The sequence below is a fragment of the Protopterus annectens genome, chromosome 9.part0 (genome assembly GCF_019279795.1).
Source record: "Protopterus annectens isolate FY-2018-M chromosome 9.part0, PAN1.0, whole genome shotgun sequence".
In the NCBI taxonomy this organism is placed as follows: Eukaryota; Metazoa; Chordata; order Ceratodontiformes; family Protopteridae; genus Protopterus; species Protopterus annectens.
Window position 1 is genome coordinate 906994783 of NC_056743.1, and position 18790 is coordinate 907013572.

Genomic DNA, 18790 nt, shown 5'->3' on the forward strand with positions numbered 1-18790 from the left:
TTTGACGATCTAAGGATGTGATGGTGCCCCTCTACTCTTCCCTCAGACCCATTAAGTACAATGCTCCAATTGGAATGTACCTGGCTAGACATCTCCAGCAGCTGGAGAGACCACAGATTACCTAACCAAGAGGATTACTGGCCTCAAACAGTTGCCCTATGCAGCACGATTAAAAAAGCTAAGACTGTTCTCTGTTGCATACCGCTTTCTCAGAGGCTATCTCTAACGTACAGAGCCATGTCCAACCCAGAATTGTTGAACATGCTCCATCTAGCAAAACCAAATCTACTCTAGCTACACGCTCTAGGGATATAAACCTCAACACAACAATGAATAGAACCCCTCACTATCACTCTTCAAGAGGAACCTTGATGAGTGGATGGGTAACAAATTTCACACCGGGGATCATACCAACAGCACTACTAGATAGGGGCCAAGGGTACTAGCTGCTAGTACAAGGGTCTAGGGAACTAATAAAGGGGCGATGAATACCGCACAATGTGGCTGGGCTAATATATGCCTTCAGGCAGATAGCCCAGTACCGACCTATGAACCGAGATATATATATATATATATATATATGTTTAGTATCTTTAGCAAAAGGGTCAAAATTCCTGCGTAGGGAAATTTGCCCTTTCCCTGGGAACTGTGGGATCTGAGAGAGAGTAGACGCACGCAATTAGTAGACTTGCTCCCCTCAAAAACCCTTATTTTGGATGTGCACAAGATAGTCCTCTGGGCACGCTCAGTGGTTTGTCAATTTTTAGATTAAACCACTTGATCAACACACATTAGACAGGTGAAACACTCACTAGTATAACCTCCTCACACGCCAAGAGGAGGTGGGGAGGACACAGTAAGGATCAAGGGGAGAGCAGGAACATCATTTGTCATGATTAACTGCTGACTCAAAAGTATATTCACCAGACAGTTTACTACAAGGCTCTCCCCACCAGGTTGTCTATCTCACATGCTTGTAATGCATCTATCCTACCCCACCCCAGGCTGGACTTGAGCCCATCCGTTTTACTATAATGGAGAGTCTTCCGTTATCATGGAATCGAGAGCTATCCTGAGGGCATCACTTAAGGAACCTATGAGGTTGGCCTGTGTTTTCAAGGCCATCCCAGCTATGGGGACTACCCTAACTCCACCCTCCGGGCATGGAAATAACTGAATATTGTCGTTGATTAACTCTATACCTTTCCCACATGAATGCAGGCTCTCATTCACCACAGGTCATTTTGACAGCCTAAAGCCTGCCACTAGGCTACATTCGGTTGCATCCTATCCCCTCCTGTGTGGGGACTGATTCATTCCCCGCTGCCACCTCTGCCTCCCAACATTTATCTCGTACTTCAGTTCACTGGAAAGACCAGACTGAGCTAGCAGTTGGTTCACAGGATTCAGGATGTGAGCTGTAGTTCTTGAGATAGAGGGCTCAACTCCCTCAGCTCTCATGTCTACTGTGTGACCTTGAGCAAATCACTTACCTCATTTAAGGGGTGGATTTGGCATAATGGTTAAAGTCTTTACCTCACAAACCCAAGGTACAGGGTTCGAGTCTGATCTTGTGTTATTGCTAGGCTTAATGTTCCTTCAGGGCAGTCAGCCTAGTATTCACCTTTGAACTCACAACCCAACCATCATGTATGGAGCAAAGGAGAATACAAAATAAGCCCACTCACCCTAGGTTACGGACGGGAGGGTGAAAGGACTGGTAAGATTTGTAAGTAGGACCCTTCATTCTAGGTCAAGGTAAGTCTGTGGAATTTATTTCTCATAACTTAAATATGATAAAATTAGTGACCGGATCATAACCCTCTGTCTAGTACACAGACTCATTTTCAATCTGTTCAAAAATCCCCTACTGGAGTCTAAAGGATGCGTGTATATGTATTAACTTACAAAATAATCTTACTTTACATTAATATGAGAAGCAGTGAGGACAATGTAAAAAGCATTGTGCACTGAAACACCTACTGCACCACCCATTCCTGAAGGTGTTTATAACACTGGCATCTTCAGAGCTTTTTCTTTACATTTTGAGAAAGTAAGGTGTTGGGTGTGAGCTGCTATCATTTCCAGTATTAAATTACCTTACATAAAGCTAGGAAACAAAAAAAATTTACCTCTGAAAATCGATCAAAATTGGAGGTTTCCTCATCAGAATCATCTTCCCAGTCCTTCCAGTTATTGAAGTCTACACTGAGCCAGTTCAACTGCAAGCAAAAGACAGTGCAAACAGTCAAACAAAAAATGGCACTCAGCACTACATTCTTTCTGTAAACAGCTCAACAACTTTTATTGTAAATATAGTTATGTACTCATAATGTTCCATACGAGTAGTTGTACTTCATTTATCTTCAACCTTTGGGCTTCGGTTCCGGCATGGATCCGACATTACCACTTAACTAGCATCATTGATCTGAGCTCTCAGCTCCTCCCCTACACATAATGCCCCCTGTCTCCTTCCTCCCTTCAGATCGAGTTTGCTGCTGACAAACACCTGACCCAACAATGCCTTAACACTGCTGACTGTCCAAAAATATCCTGAGCCAGGGAACATAATAAGCCTTTTGTGACAAACACTTTCTTACACATGGTCAGAATAATAGTGACAAGGCAAGGGGAAGAAGGGGGGGCGGGGGACAGCTGAAGACAAATGAAGTCAACTACTCAGACGGAACGTTAGGGTGAGTACATAATTTCTTTATCTGAAGTAGTTTACTTCATTTGGTCTTTACCTTTTGGGACAGTGTCCCCAGCTACTCGCACCTGGAAGGCCCTCATGGAAGGATATTCTGGAGTACAGAAGAGCCAAACAAAGCCCTACCTCTGGAAATAATGTCCAGCCTGGGAAATGAAGGTATGAGAAGAGGACCATGGCAGAAAGAATAGTTATGTAAAATCTTGCCATTGATGTCCTCATCCATGCTGCAGTATTCTAGGTGGGGGATTTCCTGCCCTCAGGCAACTCATGTCAGCTTCTATACAAAAGCTTCAGCTTGGCTGCTGTAGTGTGCGTGGGACAACACACTTAGGGCCATAAACCAAGGGGGCTTAAGTGAGATGTCTGCACACACAATCCTCAGAACTTGAAGGCCAGCAGGCACAGAATAAGGCCCAGGTGGTGTGCCAGCTGTTTACAGGTGTGCGACTTGGAGACCTACTAAAAAGTAGGTAGTACAGGAAGGTACAAGACCTGGGGGGGACTGGTGGGCGGGAAGGAATACTGCAACACGGAAGAGAAGGACATTTCTATGGTTATGATAAGATTTTACACAACTAATCCATGTCCTATTCCTATGTTGCAGTATTCTAGGTGTGGGAGCATACCACAGCTTAAGAGGAAGAGAAGGTGGTGGCAGATGCAGAGGGTTCTACAAGAACCTGCAGGATTGCCCTGGCGAATCCTATCCTAGCTCTGAAAACTTGGTCCAATTTGTAATGCTTGAAGGTGTGGATAGTGGCCCAGGTAGCTGCTTTCAAAATGAATACTGTTGTCTAGGCCTTTCATGAAGGCCCTTGATATGGCCACAGTTCTAGTGGAACGGGCCTCGATTCCCCTTGGGGGTCCCTTTTCATGGTGAGTAGCACAAGCAAATAGCTTTGCTGATCCAGCATGCAATGGTTTGCTTGGAGACTGCCTTGCCCAGGACTCTGGGGTGGAAGGATACAAAGAGCTGGTTAGTTTTTCTGATGGCCTTGGTCTTCTCCAGGTAGAATCTAAGTTGTCTGTGCTCATCCAGGGAGCGCAGTATCCTCTCCATTAGTGGGTGAGGAGAAAAAAGGTGGGCAGATGAATGGATTGGTTGAGAGATCATTGACCACTTTCGGCATAAAGGAGGGACTGGTTCGCAAGGACATCCGGTCTTTGTGGAAGAGTGTATAAGTGGACAGGCCATTAGAGCCTGCAGTTCTGACGCACTTCTGGCTGAAGTGATAGCCACCAGAAGGACTGTCTTTCATGTACACATCTGCAAGGAGGAAGGCCCGGCAGGTTCAAAGGGATGTTGAGTTAATTTCTGTAAGATGTAGTTAAGGTCCCAAGGCGGCGGGGCTAGCTTTCCCACGTGGTCTCATGTGCAAGACCCCTTTAAGGAAGCTCTTTACATTGAGCCTGGCCAGCAAAGGGTGTTCCAGGGGCATGTACACTGATATGGCAGAGATGTGTACTTTTACATTAGAATAAGAAAGGTCACTTTTTATTAATTGACACAAGTAGTTTAGAACCAGGGGAACCTCGGCGAAGCTAGGGTCACTGACCCTCTTTTGCAAATCTTTCCCATTTGGCCAGGTATGATTTTCTGATGGTAGCTTTCCTTGCCTCCCTTAGGACTGAAAGCACGTCCTCAGAGTAGTGGTGTCTGAAAGGAATCAAAAGTTTATCACCCACAGTGTCAGACATCTGTACCTGTGGGTGTAGGAGAGTTCCTTTATCTTGTGACAGTAGGTCCACCTTGTAGGGCAATGTGATGCAATTGCCCTTGGCTAGTTTATGAAGTAGGGGGAACCAGTGTTGCCTTGGCCAGTAGGGAGTCACCACCAACATTTTTGGTTTGTCATGCTGAATTTTCAGGACGACTTTCTGAATCAGTGGCAATGGGGGGGCGCATAAAGGAACTTCCCATCCCAAGAGATGCTGGAAGTGTCCACTCTCCATCCTAGAGGGGAGAGGGTTTTTGAGCAGAGGTTCTGCAGTTGCCTGTTCTGGGGGGAGGCAAACAGGTCTATTTGTGGAGCACCACACCGGTGGGCTATGTCTAAGACTACCTCCCTGTTCAGTACCCATTCATGTTGAGGCGAGGAGGCCCTGCTCAAGAGATCTGCTTGGTGGTTGTCATGTGAGGGGATGTAGACTGCCTGAAGGACTAAGTTGAGCCAGGAGGCCAAGTCCCATATCAGCATGGATAGACTGCACAGCTGATAGGCCTTTGCTCCCCCCTGCTTGTTGAGGTACCACATCACCGTGGTGTTGTTGGTGACAACCTGGAGCACCACTGGAACCAGAAGGGGGGGGTGAAGGTCTGAAGAACTAAGAAAACTGCATTTCCCTGATATTGATGCGTTTGGCCTGAAGAGAGGGATGCCATTTTTCCTGAACCTTTTAAGAGGCCAGAGTTGCTCCCCAACTTGAATCTGAGGCATCTGTATGCATAACTTGGGATGGGTTGGGAGCTCTGGGCTCAATTTCATTTGTTGCGTCCACCAGTTGATTTCTGTTTTCAGTCAGGGAAGGAGGGGGGTGGCCTGCTCTAGGGAATGTAGGTGCTGGGACCAGGTGTTCTTCAGGAACCACTGCAGCTTACGCAAGTGCATTCTTGCCAGAGGTAGCAAGGGGATGGTTGCTGCCTTCAAAACCAGGAGACGAAGAAAATGCCTTGCTGTCACCTTTCGGGATAGTAGAGCTTCCTGGAAGTGGGAAGTTAAAGACAGAACTTTGTCCTGAGGTAGAAAGGCCTTCATTGAGTCTGTTCTGATTCTGCAGCCAAGGAAAATCTTGTCCTGGCTTGGGATCAGAGAGGATTTGGGGAGGTTGATGGTGAAGCCTAGGTTCTGCAGAAAGGACATGGTGAAACGTGGATACTGTAATAGAGCACCTCTGCCATAATCAGGATGTCGTCCAAGTAAAGGTAAATTTGTATCCCTTGAGTTCTGCAGAAGGAAATGGCTGGGGCTAGGCACTTCGGTTTATCCACAGCCCCCAGGATCTTTACAAAGGGCAAGGCAGCAAATTGAAAATGAGAGGAAGGGCCACAAACGCAGGAATTGTCTGTGGTAACTCCTGATGGGTATGTGCAGGTAGGCTTCCTTCAGGTCTAGGGTGACCATGAAGGCCTTGGTTAGAATGAGAGGCAGCAATGTGGGGGGAGAGCATTTTGGAGTATACCTGAAGATGTAGGTTTAGAAAGGGCAGATCTAAGATGGGTCTCTCCACGGGCCATCTTTTTTGGGGACCAGGAGGAGACTGGAGTAAAACCCCTTTCCTTCTTGTCCTGGAGGAACAGTTTATATGGTGCCTAGCTGTAGAATATCTGCCAGAACTTGTGGCATGAGATGGGCCTAGTTTTTGGGAAATGAAGGGATGCCTCTTCTGTGTGTCTTCTCTTTCCAGGATAGGAAGTACCCTTTTTGGATGATGTTTATGACTTACTGGTCTGAAGTGATGGACTGCCAAAGGGGGAGACAGTGGGAAAAGCAGGCTGAGAGGGGGAGGTGGGCAAGGCAGTCACATTACTGGGACCTCCTCTGTCCTGTAAGGGCTGTCGGGGTTGCTGTGGTGGAGCAGAGGATCTGGAGTTAAGTAGGTCTTCTGGCCCCTCTCCTGGACCTAGAAGAGGAGGGCTGTGGAGTGCGTCTTACAAATGTGGCTTTAGCGGGGTAGTGCCTATAATACTTTGGTATGGGCGACAGCAGCTGCTCAGGATATGGGTGATAACAGCGGGTGCTTAATGTCCTGGAGTTCTTTGCTTTTTTCTTATAGATTTTAAAAAGGTTGGCAGATTGTTTTCCAAACAGCACATTGTGGTCCAGAGGAGCATCCAGGAGTTTAGCCTTGAAGTCCTTGGAAAGGTTCTGGAGTCTCAGCTCTGAGTACCTCCTGAGGGCTGAAGCAGATGCTGCAGACCTGGCGGATGCTTCTGCAGCATCGTAGCTGCACCTTATGGAGTGCCTGGCTACCTGTTGTGCCAAGGAAAGCTTGGATGAGATGTTCGTCTTGCTTGGACTGTCAAGGCAAGGAAGCCAGCATGGAGGAGGCTTGAGAGACCAAGTCTAATGCATACTGGATCATGTTGGTCTGATAATTTATGGCTCTGAAAACCGAAGTAGAAGTTTACACCTTCTTCCCCATGCTATCCATGTACTTAATGTCTATCAGTGGGTAGGAGGGAAGCAGACAGCAGCAATCTACATTGCTTATCTGCCTTGGTGACAACAGCTGGGTCCGCCAAGGGTGGCTCAACTAAGAATTTGTGGTCCTCTGGTAGTTTATAAAAGTGGTCAGGATACTTGGGGGCCAGACGCTGGGAGTCAGGGGCCTTAGGGGCTGCATTGAAGGCATCCAAGTAAGCAGGCATAACAGGGAGAACTGGTGAAGGGGAAGGCGATTCCACTTGCAGCAGTTCAAAGTACCTTTTTTGGGTGTCATTCATTTGGGAAGTGTCCCATTTTAGGTAATCCATCTTGGTGATTGTCTCACCAAAAGTAATGTCCTTAAGGGGGAATCCCCCCTCCACAGATTCCTCATCCGGAGATGAATATTCCTGGGGGGAGGCAATCTGGGAAACATAAGAAATGGACTCCTCTGATGGAGAAATAAGAATCATGTTATTCCCTGACCTGAGGGGTTAGGGAGGGGAGAGAAGGAGAGGCAGGCCTAAGGCTCAGTATAGGCAGGATGGAAGAAACTGAGGCTGAAGGCCTAAGGGGCCTTGAAGGACTGCATGAGAAAGGAAATGAAGACCTGCCAATCCGGTGGGAGGTCTGAAGAGGAGGTATGTTTAGTTTTTTCTTTTTTTGGCCGGAGAGGAAGTAGAGTGTGGCCTAGCATCGTGTCTGGAGATTTGCACATCCGAAGTCTGAATTCCTGCCGGAGGTACCACTGAAACTGGTTCCTCCTTGACGGGTATCAATGTCTGAGTTCCAAGGACGTGCCAGTCATCGGCTGTGAAACAGCTTCAAGGGACGTCGCTGCAGTCAACGGATCCTCAGAGCACACCAACCCCTAAAAATTGGCAGTTGGCGGTGAGTTGGGAAGCGGAGCAGCAAGCAAAGAAGGCCTAGGAACCTTGGCCTTCTCGCATGAAGGTTCAGGCATGGCCTCCAATGCAGGATCCACCCTAAAGGCTAACCATTTGAAGCATTGGTTCTCGAGGTAGAGATTTTATGCGGCTAGACGGCTGCGCAAGGTCTTGGGCAAAAACGAATGACAAACAACATAGGAGTAATAGTGTTCCCGGTCTAGGCAAAAAAAGCACCTGTCATGGGCTTCCTTATGGGGTATCTGCCACCCATATTGGCACTTTCCCTTTTTTCCTGACATCAGCTAAAGGCTACAACCAAGCGTTAGCTAAAACAGTAGTCAAAAATAAGAAAGTTCGAAACCTGAGCTACTTATCTTTAAGATGCGATGTCTGTGAAGAAGCGATCGTATGATGCGAATGTCTGCGGCTTAAAAGCTCTGAGGATTGTGCGTGCAAACGTCACATTTAAGGCCCCTTGGTTTATGGCCCTACGTGCGACGTCCCACGCACACTACATCAGCCAAGCTGAAGCTTTTGTATAGAAGCAGACGTACGAGTCACCTGAGGGCAGGAAATCCCACACCTACAATACTGGAATAGGAGGACATCAAATGTCATCCAGAGACACCCTGGCCCAGAATGTCGTCAAAGTAGCCATAGACCTGGTAGTGTGTGCTTTTACCTGACATGGTAAAGACAGACCCTTAGCTAAATAGGCCCTGGTAATGCTTTCGGTTATCCATCTGGCGACTGCAACTATTGGAAATTGGTTTGCCAAAAAAAGGGTTTAGCATAAGAAACAAATGGTCAGATTTTCTAAATGATTTAGTCCTGTGAAGGTAGAAACTTAGTTGTATATGTACATCTAACAAATGCAATTTATATTCTCCCCCGTTTGAAAATTTGGAAAAAAATAGTGGCAGGTTGATAGAGGCCACCTCTTGCAAAAAAGGATTGGTGCATACAGATACTCTACCCTTGTGGGAGATCATGTAAGGTACTTTGATAGAAAGAGCTTTGAGTTCAGACACCCTTCTAGCAGAAGTGATGGCTACCAAGAAAGCAGTTTTCAAGAATAGGCGTTGTACCTTAACTGTAGCTGCAGGTTCGAAAGAGCCTAGAGAACCAAGTTAAGGTCCCAGGGAGGCCCAGGATCTTTCACCGGAGGACGTAGTAGAAAGGAAACCCTTGCAGAGCCCTTGCAGAGCTTCGAAGATGCCAAGGAAGTCATAGTCCCCTACATGAAAAGTAGAGATAGCAGCCAGTTGTACGCTGAAAAAGACGTGCTAAGAAATTTAAAACTGCCGAGACTGGAGCCGTAAGAGGGTCTAAGGCATGCTGAGAAGCCCAAACCAAAAAATACTTTCATTTGCTATGGCAGACTCTTCTGGATGATGACCTGTGAGCCGCAACCAATCTCCTTAACCGAGGAAGATAAACAGGAAGTCCTGACGATCATAGGAACTGGAGCAGCCAAGCTGTGATCTTCAGACTGACCAGATCTGGAAGCAGTATATCAGAGGATTGAGAAATAAGATCCAGGACTGGATCCAGAGTTCATGGTGGAATTACTGTACGAGACCGTAGAGATGGGAACCAGACTTGGCGAGGCCAGAATGGGGCAACGAGGAATGACTGTGCTCCCCAGGCTGTGAGCTTTCTGCAGAAACTTGGAGATCAAGGGCAGAGGAGGATAGTCAGAGTAGACAGAGTGGCCAAGCTTGAGAGTGTGTGTCTCTGTGGACTTCGCCCTGAAGGGGGCACAGGGCGAAGAGCTCGCTGCACTTTGCGTTGGAAAAAGAGGCGAAGAGATTGCACCAAGGACGACCCCACTTGAAGATCTGTTCCACCAACGAAGGGTTCAGAGACCACTCGTAAGGCATCAGAATGGACCTGCTGAGCTTGTCCGCTAGAATGCTGGACTGACCTGGAATATGCATTGCTTCCAGAAAATGGCCAGTGGAGATGGCACATTCTCACACTTTCATGGCTCCGCGGGAAAAGTGGTAGGATCTGGTCCCCCATTTGTTGATGTACTGACCTACTGACATGTCAGTCTGGATGGCAGTCGCCCCTAGAGTCAGATGGGCATGAAGAGCTAGCAACGTTAGAAGCACCGCCCTCATCTCCAGCACGCTGATATGTAGACTGGTCTCGGGAAGGGACCATGTGCCTTGGAATGTCTGCCCCGAGTAATGCCCCCTCCCACCAAAGCATGGAGGTGTCCTTGGTCACTGTGGCTTTGGGCATGGGTGGAAGAAAGGGACAACTCTTCATTATGTCAGGAGACTGAATTCACCACAGAAGAGAGTCCTTGTACACCCAGGATATTCGAACAGGATAAGACGAGGGTTGGTCTAGAAGAGACCACTGGATGGCAAGAGTCCACTGTAGAATGCGCATGTGAAGGTGTGCCAAGGGCAACAGTTGAATTGTATCTGCCATGGAATCCAAGGCCCAGATAACTGATTCTGCTGTTGGACTCTCTGCCAAGAACTTGCAAGAGACACAACTTCAGATTGTGTATTCTCTCCGGGGTATGAAAAAAAGAAGTTATGTCTTACCATAACGTTCCCTATGTGTTGACCTTTGTTCATTCATTACTGTATCTCTGGGTAGCCCTCATGGAAGGACATTCCTGAGCACCATGGAGCCAAAACAAGCTCTAGCTCTGGAAGCAAAGTTCAATTTGTAATGACGAATAAAGGTATGAGATTTGGCCCAAGTTGCAGCTGAGCAAATATCACTAAGGGAAGCCTTAGCATGGAACGCTGCTGAAGTTACCACAGATCTTGGAGAATGTGCCTCAACTACGAGGCAAGGTGAATTTGTTTTTTGTTGTAAAGGTAATACAATTTCTCAACCATGAAGCCAGTGTAACTTTTGATATGGGATGACCCCATCTAGGTCCAGAAAAAGCCAGAAAGTTGGTCTGATTTACGGGTAGATTTTCTTCTGTCCGGATAAAAACGTATTTGCCTATGAACATCCAAGGAGTGCAGGTAATACTATTCCTTGTTAGGATGGTTAGGAAAGAACACTGGAAGGTCAATAGATTAACTGATAGATCGCTCTGACACCACTTTGGGTAAAAAGGTAGAATTAGTTCTCTGATACCCTATCCTTACGGAAGATAAGGAAGGGAGATTTGATACATAAGGCCTGAAGTTCTGACAATCTCCTGGCTGATGTATTGCAATCAAAAACAGTTTTCCAAGTAAGATATTTTACATCACATGAAGATGCAGGTTCAAAGGGGGGAGCTGTTCGAGCTTGCAAAGCCAAATCCCAAGGTTGTACCGGTTCTCTAAAGGGAGGTTTTAGGTGGATAACCCCTTTTAAGAAAGCCTTACAGACTGTGTGACATAAGTAAAGAATCTTGAAAACCAATGTGGAAATTTCAGATGGCAGTTAAATGTACAATGATAGAGGCAGACAGCCCAGAGTGGAAAAGATGCTATAAGTAATCCAGTACCATCGATACTGGGGCTGACAAGGGGTCTAATTGTTTGTTTGCTGCCCATAGAAAGAACCTTTTCCATTTAAGATAGATTAGTCTGATGGATGATTTATGAGCTGTAATAAGACTATTGGCGAACAGGGGACGAGAGGTTTTCATGCCTGGCAATCACTGGAAGTGGAGAAACCAAGCTGTCAGTTTCAGGGTTGTTAGACTGGGGTGAATCAGAGCCTGTGGATGGGAGATCAACGTCTGGGATGGATTGAGGATCCACAGTTGATCTAGCAGGTGAGGCCAGAGGAAGGGGAAAGACTTGTCGAGGCCAATATGTAGCAATGAGGATCACTTTGCTCATCAACTGTCATGCTTTTTTCAGAAATTGGGAGATGAGGGGAAGAGGAGGATAAGCATCAAGAAGACCAAGTGTGGACTACAGTGTCCCTTGGTGACCATCCCAGAGGGGGATTAGGGCAGAGTAGTTGCTGCACTTATGGGTGGTTGGGGAGGCAAATAGGTCGCAGCAAGGCTGGCACCAGTGGTTGAAGATTTTTGCCGCTATGAGAGGATTGAGGGACCACTCGTGAGGTTGGAGAATTCAACTGCTCAATTTGTCCGCTATCAAGTTGGAGCTCCCGGGTATGTGCGTTGCAATTATAAAAGCGGCTGTAAGCTATCGCCCATTGCCATATTCTCAAGGCCTATCGGCATAACGGGTAAGATCTGGTACCCCCTTGCTTGTTGATGTACCAGACCACTGACATGTCTGATTGAATCACGACAGTCCCTGACAGAAGGATGGAGTGAAATGCTTGCAACGTTAGTAGCACCGCCGTCAGTTCCAGGACATTGATATGCAAAAGGGCCTCTGTCGCCGACCATGTGCCTTGGACAAGAGTTTCCCCTGACAGCCTCCCCCACCCCATCAGGGAGCTGTCTGTGGTCACCGTGGCTATTGGTTGATTGGGGGTGAAAGGGCGAGACCATTGCTGGAGATTCTGAGACGTCCACCAGAATAAATCTTGCTTGCATATCTGAGTTACACTTATCTGAAAGGACAAAGGATATAGAAGATACCACTGAGTGAGAAGTATCCACTGAAGGAGCCTCATGTGGAATCTGGCTAGAGGAACAATGGTAATCGAGGCTGTCATTGACACCAACAGCTGGAGTACATATAGAGTGGGAGATTTGTGGTGACAGAGCAGCGGTTGAACTTGTCTTATTCTCTGAATCCTGTGTTCTGGAAGGGATGCGGTGCAATATCTCGTGTCCAAAGACTGAGTTGGGGTTGTGCTGGATTTGTCCCAGTTTATAGCAATTCCCAGGCTTTGAGCTGTTGAGTATACTGCAGGGCTTTTTCCAGTAAACGCTTGGTGGGGGCAATGAGGAGCCAGTCGTCTAGACATTGAAATGCCTGGAATACTTGAAGTCGCAAGTGAGCGATAAACACTGCCATACATTTTGTGAACACTCTGGGGGCTGTACAGAGACCAAAGGGCAGGGCTCGAAACTGGTAGCGACTGGCTCCTATGTGCAAGTATCTTCTTGAGGGTTTGTCCATTTTTATGTGGTAATATACATCCTGAAAATCTACAGAGTACATCCAATCGTCTTCTTCCATAAGAGGAAGGATACACTGAACCGTGACCATCCGGAATTTCTGTTTATACAAATTTGTTTAGAGTACTGAGAGCCAGAACTGGTCTCCAGTCCCCTGTCTTTGGCAATAAAAAGAACCTTGAGTGAAAACCGGGATCCTATCTGGTCTGGTGGGACCGTCTGGATGACTCTTTTGTAGCAGCTTTTGGATTTCATGTGCCGCTACTTCCCTCTGACTGGGTGGAACGTTGGGTAATACTCTTGAGGAGATTGGGCAAAGATGAAAGGGAATGTGATCGCTTCTGGATATTATCCGTTTGTACCCAAGAGTTGGTTATATTTTGCCAGGCAGCAGGCTACAAGGAGAAACGACCCCCGACCGCTTCCAAAGGTGAACCGTCGGGCAAACCCTTTAGGAGTGCTGATAAGGTTGGCCAGAGAAGGAATCTCTGGAACCCTGGTTTCACAGACCTCCTCTGCCCAGAAAAGGGAGTCTTCCACTGGCGTTTCCCCCTCTGCCTCTAGAGGAGAACTCAGCACATGCATCCCAGAAAGAGTCCTGTGATTTCTTCTGCCACATCTTTCCAATCCTCTGATTTCTGGAGTAAAATCGCTGAGGAGTTGAGTGTCTGACACCAACGGCAGACTGGGTCTTGCCATCCTGTTCGCACCTTGACAGCGTATCTTTGCCTTTAGGGCAAAACAAAGAAGCAGCCTCTATGGGGGCATTCATGAAGGAAGCCTTAAAGGAGTCCGCAAAGGCGCATCCAGGCATGTCTGGCAACTATACCTGCGCCTGCCTCCCCCTCCATTGCGTGAGAAATAAGATGCACAGAAGAGTTGGAAATGGACTGCAGGGTGGCAATCTGAGAAACCACATTGTCAAGGACCTCGTCAGAAAGCATTCCTGACAAGATTTCAGAGAGGTGGTTGATAAGATCTCGCTGAAGCCTCGTAAAATGTGCCAAATAATTCAAAGACCTTACAGAGAAGGTCGATTAAGCAAATACACACTTCCCCAACCGGTCAATCGTATGGACTCTTTGTTGGGCGGATGGACAGTTCGGCTCTTCTGCCAAATCCTTCTTAGCTGCAGCTGCCACCACCATAGCATCCCACTGGAAGACCTTGTGACCAATGTGGGTGCCCAGATGGGGGTGATAGTATTTTAGGTGGTCTCCCAGGTATCGCTTCCAGGGTGTCAGGAGCCTTCCATGCGTGCTGGACAAGCTCAAATCGGCAGGCAGGGTGACCCAGGAATTAGGAGACCGGACATGAAAAGCCTGCAGGAATATGGATTCCTCAGAGGAAAGATTAGAGTGCTTCCAGTCACCCCTCTAAGGATCATGAGGATGTCACCAAAGGACACCTCATCACAGGATGACCGTGGGGACCCTTCCCAGTCATCAAAATCTGTATCTTCAGTCAAGGATTCCTCAGTGGAGTCCACGTGATTCCTCTTACCAGATGCTTTGCGGAGTACTTCCTCAGTGAGAGGTTCTGGGAAGACTGCAAAGATGGGTTCTCCTGAGGACAAACCTGAGGCTCTCGTGCCAGCTGCGGCACAGGGGGGGGGGGGACTCAGACATATGCTGCACCTCAGAAAATCCAAATCCCATCGAGCTACGCGCTCGAGAGACTTGAACCTCAGCACTGACATAAATAGGACATGCTGGAGGGACAGATTCATAACCCAGAGGCTCCCTTCACTCTGGAATAAAATCCCAGTCCAGGTTAGGCAGAGTCCCTCATTGACTCTCTTCAAAAGGAATCTTGAGTGGATGGGAGATCGTAGGTGTACCCCGGGTATCACTTCTGTGTCACTGTTAGAGGCACAGTATACTAACCTCGAAAAAGGGCATAGCAAAATAAATTTAAAATGGGTGGCGAAAGCCAAACACATTCTGGCTAGGCTTATAAATGCCCTAGGGCAGATAGCCTAGTATGAACCTATGAACATATGAGCTTTGTCAATGGAGGCAAGTGCCCTCGGAACAGGGCACGACAACCTCTGAACCGAGGTCACACCCTGCCCAAACGAGCCCGCCTCCAGACCAGGAGTCTCAAGAAGACTGTGAACATTGACAGAGAATCCCAGGAGGGTGCCACAGAAAAAAATTAGTGTGGAGTCAGGAATGCCCTCTCCCACGGCACAGCCACTGGCCTGAGAACAGCCCGATGCCCAGTGTACAGAGGGCCAACAAAGACAACTCTGGTTCCAAAGTGAGATCCATTGTTGGGTGTCAGAGGAAGGGAACCTGCTGTCGTAATAGGCTTCAAAACTTGAATAAAATTCAAAGGAGGAGTGTAGGTTGGGGTTTTGAGGAGATTTATTCACCTGAATGAGGGAATGTGGATTTAGATGGCTGGGAGAGACCTCTGACCATAAGCAACTGGTCAACATGCCGCAACACATCCTGTTCAGAAATACTCTTGGCTGACCTCATGGAGAAAGGTGATGGCGATTCTGGTCTTTCTAGCAAAGGACTATATTGACTGCTAGCAGAAGGATTCAGTGAAGAAGAAAATTAGGTCCTTGCTAATTCAAAAGGTGCACAGCTTGCAGCAGAGGGTGTCTGCACCGAAGAAAACTGTGTTGAAGTAGTCTGCGCCGATGTTAGCGCCATAGTAATCGAAGGTGTCTGCACCATAAAAGCAAAAGTCTGCTCCGAAGGGTATGGTACCGTGGTGGAAAGTGTCTGCACAGGCAATAAGGATAGTGCCGAGAAGGACTGCATACATGCTTATGTCGGTGCCGAAAATGTCTGTGCCGTGGAGTACAGAAAATTCGTACTTGGAGCTGAAGGTGAGTGCACCAATGGTGCAGTAGGGGACAGAATCTGTATGGAAGGTGCTGGTAAGGGTTGCGACAGAGATGTCGCAATTGCAGTTGTCTGCACTGGGAACTCCAGTGCCAGTACTGATAAGGAGACATGGCTATAGTCAATTTGGGGCAATGCCGAGGCTGGAGCAGACAGGGTCAGAGGTGGCAGCGCCGAAGCAGTAATCAATTTCACCTTATGAGTCGGCTCCTTATGATCTCCAGAAGGAGAAGGGAGAGACTTCGATGAAGAAAGCCTCTTGTGGGGTTTAACAGGAGGGGATGAGCCCTCTGACTCAGTCTCAGAAAAAGGAGACTTGAAGAGACCTTTCAAAATTAATTTAATTTATTCTTCCTCTCGTTGCGAGTCCTCGTAGAGAAATCTTTACAAATCCCACATGAGAATCAGTCAAGTGGGAGACATTAAGACAATATACACAAGTCGTGGCCATTGGAAAGCGGTAACTTACGGCCGCAATCCTTACACTGCTTGAATCCAATGCTACTGTTCTTATCCGACATAACTGGTGTGGAGAACAGTACCAAAAGGAAGAAAGGAACCCAAAAATGAGTAAGAGAAGGAAGGATTACCAATGATGGTTATGGAGATTTACCACACGGTAAGAAAAGAGGGTAATAAAGGAAAAAGACTAAAGGAAGAGTGTCTAAAGAGTATGATACGATAGGAAAATATTAGAATAAACTTTTTAGAAAAATTTAAAGTTAGAACAATGTATAAACTTTCAAAAAATTAAAGACTTAGCTGAGAGAGTGGCTTGACAGCTCTACAGCAACACGGCAAACGAGATCTGGGGTAATAGGGAGCAGAGCATTCTGGGTAGGACCTTGGCTCAACAGTTTTTGGCTGATGCGAGCTCGATATTAGTCGGCTCGGTTTCGAGGATGGAACAGATAACCTTATCAGTAAGGAATGAATGAAGATCAACATCATATACCTGCATTTGAATCTAACAGAGCTCCGGTGAGCCGCAACTTCTGCCATCACTTTGAGCACCCGTGGGGCGGTGGTGAGACCAAAGGGAAGGGCTCTGAACTGAAAGTGATTGGCTCCTAGATGGAAGCAGAGAAACCTCTGGGAGTCTGTCCATGTTGATACGGTAGTAAGCATCTTGGAGATCGATCTGCCACATCCAGCCATTCATCTACAGATAGGGCAGGATAGAGAGAAGAGTGACCATATGACATTTCGTCTTGGTTACTGCCAGGTTTAGGGGGGAAAAATCTAAGATGAGTCTTGGTTCCCCGTCTTCTTTGGTACTAAAAAGAACCTGGAATAAAACCCTAATCCAGACTTGTCTGGGGGGACCCTCTGGATAACTCGTTTCTTTAGCAGCTTGTCTACTTCTAAGGCTGCTGCCTCTTGAGTGGGTGGAACATCTGGGAGGTGGCTGGGAAGAGGCGGTTTGGTTGAAGGTAACTGAATAGCCTCTGGATAAGCTCTGTAGCACCCAGCGATAGTTTGTAACGGGCTACCATGCCGCTGGGTGAAGCGAAAAGAGACCCCCGACTGCCTCCAGATATGAGCAATCGAGGAACCCTTCAAGGCTACTGCCCAGGCCTGTCCAAAAAAGGTTCTCAGGACACTGGGGGGACTACTTGTCCTGAGTGTCCCAGGAAAATGCACGAGACTTTCGGAACCACATTTTTGCCCCTCGCTGATTCCTGGAAAAAGATCGTTGAGGGGAGGAGAAGCAGATCTCGACGGCAGAGTCTTCTCGTCCTTCTCATTCTGGAAGAGTCTCTCTCTCACTGACTTCCCAAAAAAAGAAAAACCATCAAAAGGTGCATTGGTAAAAGATGCCTTAAAGGGGTCAAAACAGACACAGCCGGAGCCAACAGGCAGCCCTAATGGCTCCCTCCGTGGCATGGGAGAGGAGGCGTATGGACATATTAGAAATGGCTTTGAGACACCATTTAGGTGGAGAACATATTTTTGTCCTCCACAGACATGGTCTCTGAGGTCAATTCAGTGACCTCCTTCACTAGGTCACTCTGTAATAGAGTCAGGTGTGCCATATAGTTCAGAGCCCAGGTGGCAAAGGTCACCGAAGCATACACCTGCTTCCCAAAATAGTCCAAATACTGACTCACGGCCAGGAGGGTGGACCGTAGAGCTCTCCTGAGATAACTTTCTTTGTGGTCGCTGCCACAACCACAGCATCTAATGGTGAGCGTTTGAACCAGTGCATCATGTCTGCTGAGGGACTGAGGACCTTGTCAGGACGTTTCGGGATAGGCTCCACCGAATCAGGCTCCTTCCAAGCCAGAGATGTTATTAGACCCACCAATGGATCCGTGGGAGGTGACACCCAGGAAGTTGATGGGCCTGTGCAGAATGCCTCAAGAAACAAATTCACCCAGGGTCATTTTTTGGGCAGACCACCTTCCCTTCTGGCGCAGGATTTCCATGATGTCTCCAAAGGATCCGGGGGGGGGGGGGCATTCCCCATCATCCAAATCAGTGTCTGAGGTCACAGACTCCAAAGGGGAGTCCAGGTGTCTCCTCTTGCACATGCGTTTGCAAAAGAACTCTTTAGCATAGCTCTCTGGGGAGGACTTGCAAATATCCAGGTGTTCTCTGACTGGAGCGGCTTAAAGCATTACAGGCGCGGGCTGTCCCTGAGAAAATGAAATGGTCAGTACTGTACCAAATCAAGAGGGGGTCAGGGCAGAGCCAGAGAACAAGATGGCCGATGGTTTTGATAGCGCAGACAGAACCCTCCACCACGTCAAAAGCAAATGGACAACAGACCTCCAAAATGGACCCCAACAGAGCCTTTCCCCTCTGATCCGACAGGGGAGTCAGAACAGACTCTAGGAGTAGAGATACTGAGCGAGGCACTGCTGTCTGACCCACTTGAAACTGACAGCACCCCGTTGGATCCGACCCAGAGACTACAGCCCAGAGAGCTCGGATCCAACAAACTCAACTGCCGGCACTGAGGTACTAGGCACCATAGACGCCAACCCCTCGACCCAGACGGTCCTTGGATCCAAGGGCTCCAATACCACAGGTGGGATCACAGGAGAAATAGAGAGGTTTGTGAAGCACCCCCTCCGAAGGGAGAGGTTGCAGGCAAAAAAAAAACCCCACAAAATTTGAGTGAGGAAGAATTTCCGCATCATTTTGCCCATCTCCCT

The 18790-nt window shown here is 47.7% G+C and overlaps 1 protein-coding gene across 1 annotated transcript in view; it reads right to left on the reverse strand.

The window, feature by feature from the left end:
- PTGES3 (prostaglandin E synthase 3) overlaps positions 1–18790 on the reverse strand; it is a 599571-nt gene that overhangs the window by 218258 nt on the left and 362523 nt on the right. The window contains exon 5 of the mRNA XM_044083635.1: positions 2133–2222. Within this exon, the coding sequence (XP_043939570.1) occupies positions 2133–2222 (90 nt within the window). The remainder of the gene's footprint in view (positions 1–2132; positions 2223–18790) is intronic.